At 35.3% G+C, this 9,649-nt stretch overlaps 1 protein-coding gene across 7 annotated transcripts; it reads left to right on the forward strand.

Annotated features, from left to right (window-relative positions):
• Positions 1–225: 225 nt before the first annotated feature.
• Positions 226–9,372, forward strand: LOC131149506 (reticulon-like protein B8). 7 transcript variants are annotated; one of them, XM_058099995.1, is made up of 6 exons: positions 226–486; positions 1,522–1,720; positions 1,814–1,994; positions 2,101–2,242; positions 7,869–7,938; positions 8,931–9,372. In XM_058099995.1, the coding sequence occupies exons 2-6, from the start codon at positions 1,537–1,539 to the stop codon at positions 9,098–9,100; spliced, it is 747 nt and encodes a 248-aa protein (XP_057955978.1). In that variant the 5' UTR covers positions 226–486; positions 1,522–1,536; the 3' UTR covers positions 9,101–9,372. The 7 variants fall into 7 exon arrangements, with proteins under 7 accessions (XP_057955978.1, XP_057955981.1, XP_057955984.1 ...); XM_058099998.1 differs by having other exon boundaries at positions 1,527–1,720; XM_058099996.1 differs by having other exon boundaries at positions 254–626.
• Positions 9,373–9,649: the final 277 nt, after the last annotated feature.

Raw genomic sequence — 9,649 nt, forward strand, 5'->3', positions numbered from 1 at the left:
TTTTTAGTTCGAGGGCATTTAAATTACACGTAGAACATACACATATGACAGAATTTATTAGTATATAAAAAAATATAAAATTATGAATATCTCTTTTTCTTATTTTAATTGATTTTTTTATGCATAATAAAGAAGAACTTAAAACATAGTACCACGTGCTTTGCACGTGCTCTACACAAGTTCACCTGAATGCTAAATGCCAAATGAATCTCTCCCTCGCTACTTGTAATAAATTTTGATCTTGAGCCTCATTCGGCCTTTTCTAGCAACGAAAAGTTTTCTTTTTAAGTGAGCTGGTTACTCTTACCGTTAGCGGCCGGTCAGCGCACGCAGATACCTACCATAGTCGCCGAGCTCTTCCGGTTGCCACCCGGTGGCTCTGAACTCGCAACGCGATTGTTCTTTAACTCTTCTGACCTCTTTGCGATTCTCTTGCCTCACATCACCTTCTCCGAGAAGAACAAAAACCATTCTTTTCGCCCCCTGGTTTGTGCTCTTGCTCTCTCTCTCTCTCTCTCTCTCTCTCTCTCTCTCTCTCTCTCTCTCTCTCCGCTTTATTAAACTGTATCTAATTCTCACAATTTTTCTCCAAGAATTTGATATCTGTTGCCGCATACTTGTTGTAGGTCGAATTCTTATTTTATTTTATTTTCAGTTTTCTTTCAGTGTTTTTGGATTAATTGCCGTTGGTTTTGAGGTAATTGTGGGTTTGGTTTTTTGTGTTTTTTCTGTTCTTTGGAGATATTTTGGCATCTTAGTGTTTATAGGTATGGGATAATCGTAGGGTTCATTTCAGTCTGAGCTTGATTCTATAATTTTTTTTTTTGATTCTTAATTTAAATTTTGTTTATACACAGATTGTTCGAACGATAAATTTTGATAGGTACTTGGTTGATCATGATCAAGAGCTTGATCTCCGCCTCTGCCTTTTCTTTTGCTCACAGAACTGTGCTCATCTTTCAGTTGTTTAATTATTAGAATTTTTATGTACGGATTTCTGAAATTTATTTCTCACTTGTCAAAGGATCTAGAATGTAAGATGTTCGTGATTTTCTTCTAATTTCTCGTATATTTTATTATAATATGTCTTTGATGGAGCTTTAGAAACTATTAATTTTCAAGTCTCTGAGTCTGATGTGTTGAAGAGTTTAAACTGATGGAATCAAAGCTGTAGTTTTGAAATGTTCTCTTAGGTTTATTTTTGTTCAAATTGGGCGCAAACCTCTGTTTAGGATGAAGGTGAGGGTATAGCTAGAGTTTGGGTTGTGCCTTATTTACAGCATATTATCATGTTATTTTCTGTACATGGTTGGCACCTCCCTTTTTGCGCCTTTTAAAGATTGTTTTGCTTATCAGAAAAGAGAAAAAAAATAATTGCCAAGTTATAGTGCATTGCTTCTAGTGTCTCCAAATGGGTTCATTTGGGTCATGTTCATTTGTAGTTTTGAGCTACTATTATGTACATTTTTCATAGGATGATTTTCATTTTTTAATTTTTGACAATTTTTTTGTTTTATTTAGTAAAGCATAGGAACAATGCCTGAGGGAGTGAAAGCTGAGAATCTATTGAACAGTTTAGTCGAAACAGTTGCTGATAGTGTTCAAAAGCATAAATCTGTTTCCTTTTTTGAGGAAGAGAAGAATGAATCAGTAACTTCTCAGTTCAAACGGCTGTTTGGGCGTCAGAAACCTGTCCACAATGTTTTAGGGGGTGGAAAATGTAGAATCTTTTGCTTTTGCTTTTTATTTTCTTTTACATTTTTTTTTTGTGCTTGATAAATTTTTCCATTTTTCATTTTTGTATGAGGTGTAGCTGCTGATGTGCTGTTATGGAGGAACAAGAAGATCTCAGCGAGTGTCTTAGCTGGAGCAACTGCTATCTGGGTGCTGTTTGAATGGCTTAACTACCATTTTCTTACATTTTCCTGCATTGCTGTGATTCTTGGCATGCTTGTCCAATTTCTGTGGTCAAATGCCTCTAATGTATGGAACAGGTGCACTCATTTGCATCCACATTTCTCATCTTTTTCTTGGATTTTTATTTTATTTACAAAATTGAGGCAACACTGTATTTATGATGCACGCTCTTTGTGGCGACAGAGCACAGTCCAATGTACCACGTCTCATTATTCCTGATGAGTTATTTGTCAACATTGGCATCTCAGTTGGTACTGAGGTTAACCGGGCTTTGGGGTTTCTTCAGGATGTTGCATGTAGAGGAACTTCGAAGCAATTTCTCATGGTACGTTTGAATACAGAAATGGTTCCTCATAGTATTTGTTTGCTGCCAATGCTTGAAAATATCATTTTTTTTTTCCTTCCTGCACGTTACTAAATTCTGTTACCTAAATTGGTGAAAATGTTCCTTGTACGCAGAAATTATCCTATTATTATTTTGTTTTGAAAAATTATCAATGCTTATTCTATGATTTTACTATATTTTCAAGAGCATATCATTGTCCACGGAAGTACCCTTGAAAGAAGCTTCTTGTTTTCTGGTAAATTATATTTTCTTTTTGTACAATTCTTACTTCCTTTTGAAAATTATAACTGTTTCTTGAGGAACAAGATTATGGTATTCCCCATAACTAAGAGAAGCATGGCATCGACTGTGGTAGCTGTTCTGTTTATATTACAGCTAATAGTTAGTTTAGTTAGTTTTCATTGATTCAGTTAAGTTTGTTTTTCAGTTCAATCAGTTTGTTTTCTGGTTTTCTGTTTTCTTATTTTCTGGTTCTTTCTTTCTTCTATTCTCTGGTTATATATACAGAGATCTCAGATTGTAAAAAGCAGATTTAATGAGAAGATTTTTGGCTTTGTCTTCATTCTTCTCCTTTATCTCGTTACTCTCTCAGGACTCTGTTACATGGTATCAGAGCAGATATCTTAAGAGGGTATGCTGCAATGTCCATTCCCCCTTCTTCTGCATCCATTTTTATGTCTAACACAAGCGTAGAGAGTAGCCCACACCATTTACAGAATGGTGATTCACTAGGTGCAATGCTGGTGTCCAATGTATTCATTGGTGAGAATTATCATACATGGAGCAAGTCCATGATGATGGCCTTAAAGGCGAAAAACAAAATTGGCTTTGTAGATGGATTAATTGTTCGACCAGCTTCAACAGATGCTTCGAATTCTTTATGGGAAAGATGCAACAATATGGTATGTTCTTGGATTATCAGTTCTGTGTCAAGAGAAATTGGAGCTAGTATCATATGCTCACAAACTGCGAAAGATATGTGGCAAGATCTCAAGAATAGGTTCACACAAGGAAATGGGCCCAGAATTTTTCAACTTCAGAAAGATTTATCAATGCTGGTTCAAGAAAATATGTCGGTAAGGGATTACTATACGAAATTCATGTCTTTGTGGGATGAATTGGCTGATTATAATCAAATTCCCACATGTTCTTGTGGGATTTTACGAACCTGCACATGTGATGCTATTCCGCAGTTCTTGAAATACCAAGATAGACAACATGTTATTCAATTCTTGATGGGATTGAATGAATGTTTTTCTCATGTTAGAGGTCAGATTTTGATGATGGAACCTCTACCAGAGATCAACAATGTATTTTCTTTAATTGTTCAAGAAGAGAAACAAAAGGAAATTGGTAGAACTGGTGCAATTGACACTATGGCTTTTATGAGTAAAATGCAAGACTCAAGTTCTTCAGGTCAAAGATTTATTTCTAGAAATCAGCAGCAAAGGAAAGCCAAATTGGTTTGTACCCATTGTGGGTTGAATAATCATACGATTGATAAATGCTACAAGATACATGGCTATCCTCTAGGATTCGAATTTAACAACTCTCGGTAGAAAGGAAAGTCTTCATTAGCAAACCAAGTCACAAGCCAACCTCCCTTTGAGCCTGTTAATCAATTACCTTTCTCTCATGAGGACTGTCAGAAGTTGTTAGCTTTAATCCACTCACAATCAAATGAAACCATCACTCATCAAGCAGCTAATATTGTGTCTAACATTTCTTCACAAAATACTCAAGGTATGATCCTTTCCAGCTTTCCTTCAAGTCATTCAGCATTTTCAATATCTTAGAGTAATTGGATTATAGACACTGGTGCTACAGACCATATAATTCATTCCATTGATTTTTTTGCTTACATAACAAAGTCCTTAAACACTTCTGTTATGCTTCCCAATGGCAACAATGTACCAGTTACTCATCTTGGAATAGTAAAATTGTCTGAAAGATTAATTCTCAAAGATGTACTTTGTGTATCATCTTTCTCATATAATTTGCTTTCGGTTAGCGAACTCACTTCATCTCAGCAATGCACTTTCATATTCTTACCTAATGTTTGTTTTATTCAGGAATTTACCCCATGGAGGATGATTGGGATTGCAAGAAAATCTGCTAGGCTATACATCTTGCTACAATCAGGTGCTTATGCTGTTGAGTCTCCACAAATATCAACCACTGTGAACTTTGTCACAAATTCCAAAATCTGGCATAGTAGATTAGGACATCCTTCCATGTCTCGATTGTATCTTCTTTCAAAGAATATACCAGATATTAGTTTTTCAGAAAAACCTGATAGTCATTGTACAATTTGTCCTTTAGCCAAGCATAAAAGGCTTCCTTTTGAGACTCATTCTTACAATAAAAGTTCTTCTTTCAATCTTATTCATGCTGATATATAGGGACCTTTTTCTGTTTCAACTCATAATGGTTCTAGCTACTTTCTTACCTTAGTTGATGATCATTCAAAATTTACTTGGACTTAATGAAAACAAAGTCCGAAGTCAAAAATATTTTCATTACCTTTTACAATTTGGTTGAAACACAGTTTGACACAAAAATAAAATGCCTGAGATCTGACAATGGTTTAGAATTCAAAATGACAAATTTTGAGTAAGAAATCTCCATATGAAGTTTTGTACAATTCAGTTCTAGCATATCATCATTTAAAGGTTTTTGGGTGTTTATGTTATGCATCTACTCTTGCCAAAAACAGATCCAAATTTGCCTGGGTGTTTATGTTATGCATCTACTCTTGCCAAAAACAGATCCAAATTTGCCCCTAGAGCAAGAAAATGTATGTTTGTAGGATATCCTTTTGGTATAAAGGGTTACAAACTTTATGATTTGGAACAGAAAATTTGTTTCATCTCTAGAAATGTCACATTTCATGAATCCATATTTCCTTTCTCATCTCCTTTGAATACATATTCTATGACTGAAAATTCATCTCAGCCAAATCCCACTTCAGAAAATTCTCTTGCAGTTCTTCCTAAACCAGTTTCAGATTACAATGAAAATGTCAGCTATCCTGAACCATTGCAATCAGTACCTCCTTCTTCAGATTTACCTTTACATGATACCAATAAACTTCCCTTTTTATAAAAATCAACTTGATTGCACAGAAGGCCTGGTCATCTGCAATATTATCATTGCAACTTAGCAGCTTCTGCTTCTCAATTATCTAACAGGGATCCTGCTATTAATTCAGGTACAAAATATAGCATATCTGATGTTCTTTCTTATTCCAAATTATCTGAATCACATAAAGCCTTCTCTGCTGCTATTTCTTCTGATTTAGAACCTTCTTTTTATCCTCAAGCTGTCAAGTATGCTCATTGGAGAGCTGCTGTGTCTACAGAATTGTCTGCATTAGAGAAGAATGATACTTGGGTTCTCACACCATTACCACCTCATAAAATTCCTATAGGTTGTAAGTGGGTATATAAAATTAAATACAATTCTGATGGTTCCATAGAGAGACACAAGGCAAGACTTGTTGCCAAAGGGTATACCCAAATGGAAGGCTTAGATTTTTTTGAGATTTTCTCACCTGTTGCAAAGATGATTACTGTGAGGTGTGTCCTGTCACTTGCTGCAATATGCAATTGGCATATTTTTCATCTAGATGTTAACAATGCCTTCTTGTATGGAGAATTAGATGAAGAAGTTTTTATGAAACCTCCTCTAGGTTATCTTAGAAAGGGGGACACAGGAGTATGTAAATTGCAAAGGTCTTTATATGGCTTGAAGCAAGCTTCAGGACAATGGAATTCCAAATTTACTTCTGTGCTGTTTGCCATGAGATTTTCACAATCAAAGGCTGACTATTCATTGTTTACTAAGAAAGAAGGTAGCTCTTTTGTTGTCCTGTTGTTATATGTTGATGATATTTTACTAGCTACTAGTGATATAAATGCCATTGAGAGTATTCAAAGTTCTCTGAGTACTGAGTTTCAGTTGAAAAATTTGGGACCAGCATAGTTCTTTCTTGGTATGGAAATAGCTCAATCGAAGAAGGGCATCTCTTTGTATCAAAGAAAATATTGTTTAGAGCTTATTTCAGACTCTGGTTTACTTGCTGCTAAACCAGTTTCTTTTCCTATGGATACTCATACGAAGTTATCCAAAGATGATGGTGCATTGGTGGATGATGTTTCAGCTTACAGAAGGCTGTTTGGCAGGTTATTATACTTGACTCACACCAGGCCAGATATTTCATTTGCTGTACATCACCTTAGTCAATTCCTAGATGGTCCTCGAATGCCTCATTTACAAGCTGCTATGAGAATTTTGAGATATCTCAAATATGCTCCTGGACAAGGCTTATTTTTCCCATCCTCATCAAAGGTTCATATCAAAGCTTTCTCAGATTCAGATTGGGCTAGCTGTATGGATACTCACAGATCAATAAGTGGTTATTGTATTTTCATTGGAGATTCCCTTGTTTAATGGAAGTCTAAGAAGCAGCACACGGTATCAAGATCTTCAGCTGAGGCTGAATATAGATCAATGGCCTTCCCAGTTTATGAAATCATTTGGCTCAAAGCTCTACTTACTGACTTACATCAACATCACCTCCAACCAGCTCTCTTATTCTGTGATAACCAAGCAGCTCTTCACATTGCAGCCAATCCAGTATACCATGAATGTACTAAACACATTGAAGTAGATTGCCATTTGGTTTGTGAAAAATTACAAGAGGGTCTGATCACTACTTTGCATGTATTTTCTGGTCATCAAGTTGCAGATTTGATGACTAAACCCTTGGGTTCTACATCATTCAAAATACTTTTGTCCAAGATGAATGTGCATAACATTTACACATCATCTTGAGGGCGACTATTATAGCTAACAGTTAGTTTAGTTAGTTTTCATTGATTCTGTAAAGTTTGTTTTTCTGTTCAGTCAGTTTGTTTTCTGGTTTTCTGTTTTCTTATTTTCTGGTTCTTTCTTTCTTCTATTCTCTGGTTATATATACAGAGATCTCAGATTGTAAAAAGCAGATTTAATGGGAAGATTTTTGGCTTTGTCTTCATTTTTCTCCTTTCTCTCATTACTCTCTCAGTACTCTGTTACAGTTTATGAGTGCCTCTTTCTTATGATACTTGTTTGGGGCTCTTATCAAAAGAATATATTTATTTGGGCTTTTGTCACGTTATCTATATGAATCCATATCCTAGTTAGTTTCCTTTTTCTATTACTTGTTGTAATTTAGTGAACATAACTGCTTTCCCCTTGTATTTTGTGAACTTGTTTCCTTTTTATTGCATGATGCTGGCTCATGATCCTGGCATATGATCTGCATTAAATTTAGCAAATTGATGAATTCAATTAATTACTCTATTTAACAGAAAATACGAAAATTGTTTGAACTCATATTGGTTACATTATTATTATATAAACTATTTATGTTATGGCGAAGTTGCTCAGCTTAGCTTGCAATGTTTGATGATACCACTGTTGAAGAACTTAATTGCACAAGTAATCTGGAAAAAAAAAAAAAAAAACCTCATCATTCTAAATTTAATTTCGTTTTTTTTTCCCCCTTTTAGTTATCTGTCGTTTTGGGGATAACTAATTAATTCTTGAGAATTCCTTCCAGGTTGTATTAAGCTTGTGGGCTGCTGCAGTGATAGGAAGTTGGTGCAATTTTATGACTGTTTTATACGTTGGTAAGAATTTTTTTTTTTTCATCCTTCATAAATTACTTTACTAGTATGGAAGGATTTTATTAGGTACTTAATGTGCAATTGATGGCATGTTTTGATTCATCAACCAAAATTAAAAATTCTGAATATTATGGCTATAATTAAAGTGGAAATAATTTCTCCAACTTTAGAAAAGGTTTAGTTTTCTTGCTTCTAAGATTCGTGAGAACTTCAAAATGCCTTATTACTTAGACATAAGGAACTTGGAAGTTTGAAGAGACTGATATAGTTGGCCAATATTTTGGGATTTATGCGAGTGGCCTGGCCTCGTCAAATTTCTTCCTCATAAACAAATTCTGTTTGATAGTAAATACATGGGTAGAAAATGGTCACAGTAAATATTGCTTGCAAAATTTACTTAATTAAAATGCCCTGTTAAGCCTTCTGGGTTTTGATTAACACAAGGATCATGGAATAAGGCAAACTTGATGACTTGGGAAAAGCACAGGGTAAAGAAAGTGTTTGCTATGCTACGCTGACTAAGATGTACATATTACTCCATGTTGATTATAGTATGGCTGAGTGTTGATGCTGCTTTGTCGAACTTAGCGGTGTTGGCTTCTTAATCACGCTTAAGTTGTTTATAGTGCAGCTGAGTGTTGGTGCTGCTTTGTCGAACTTAGTGGTGTTGCGTGTTGGCTTCTTAATCACACTTAACACCACTCCCTGCTACCGAAAGTTAATAAGGGTTGCCCATCACCAGAGTGATGGAACTATGGCCCAAGAATCTTTTCCTCCCTCGCTGGGAACACAATCAATCTATGAACTACTAAATGTTCAGTTTCTTCATTGAAGTGAATAATAATAGTCTTCTGACATCTTACTTTCTGGGGACACCACGTACAGTAGTGTGACTTCTCTGAGAACCATTTCCTGACCTGCATTTCAATGCAAGGAGTGTTAGATTGTTTTTGCTATATTTTGATACTATGAAACTCAAAAATTTCTTGGCTAAGGTTTCGTTGCTGCCCATACAATGCCGGTTCTGTACGAGAGATACGAAGATCAAATTGATGGCTTTGTATACAATGCCCTTGATCAGCTTCAACGCCACTATGGTAAGTTTGACGCTGGCGTCCTCAGCAAAATCCCGAAGGGAAGGTTCAAGGGGAAGAAGCACCAATAAATTCATCCAACGTTTGATGTGAGTGCAAACCCACGTCTCTTTGCACCCTTTCATTAAATTCAGCTTATGGGGGAATTGGACAGCGTATTTCTTGTTGTATGTAGACATATCAAGACTCATTTCACTTTGAACATTAGTGTTGTTCGTATGATGCAATTTACCAACAGGAACTTATATCATTCTGCAAGTTGTGGTCCGGCAAAACTGCAATATTTTGCATGTGATGCGGCTTCCAAAAGTCCTAGTTAATTTTAAAAAGTAGGTTTTCAAAATTTGTTTTGCGCAATTCATATGATTATTTTTATTTTTATTTTTTTTTATGTATATGGAGTATTGAGGAATTGAATAAAACTATAGATTCAATTCTACACATTTTAAAGAAAAAAAAAAAAAACGAATAATTCCATTGATATTTTAGCGCACGGTACTTTATAGACCTGGAAATTTTTGATCCGTGTCAATGATGTTAGTGTTGGCGTTCGCCCAAACAAAGTCAGGCAATTTATCTAGCCTATGGTACATTTTTCATTTTTCCATTTTCAAATCTCA

The sequence above is a fragment of the Malania oleifera genome, chromosome 2 (genome assembly GCF_029873635.1).
Source record: "Malania oleifera isolate guangnan ecotype guangnan chromosome 2, ASM2987363v1, whole genome shotgun sequence".
NCBI lineage: Eukaryota > Viridiplantae > Streptophyta > Magnoliopsida > Santalales > Ximeniaceae > Malania > Malania oleifera.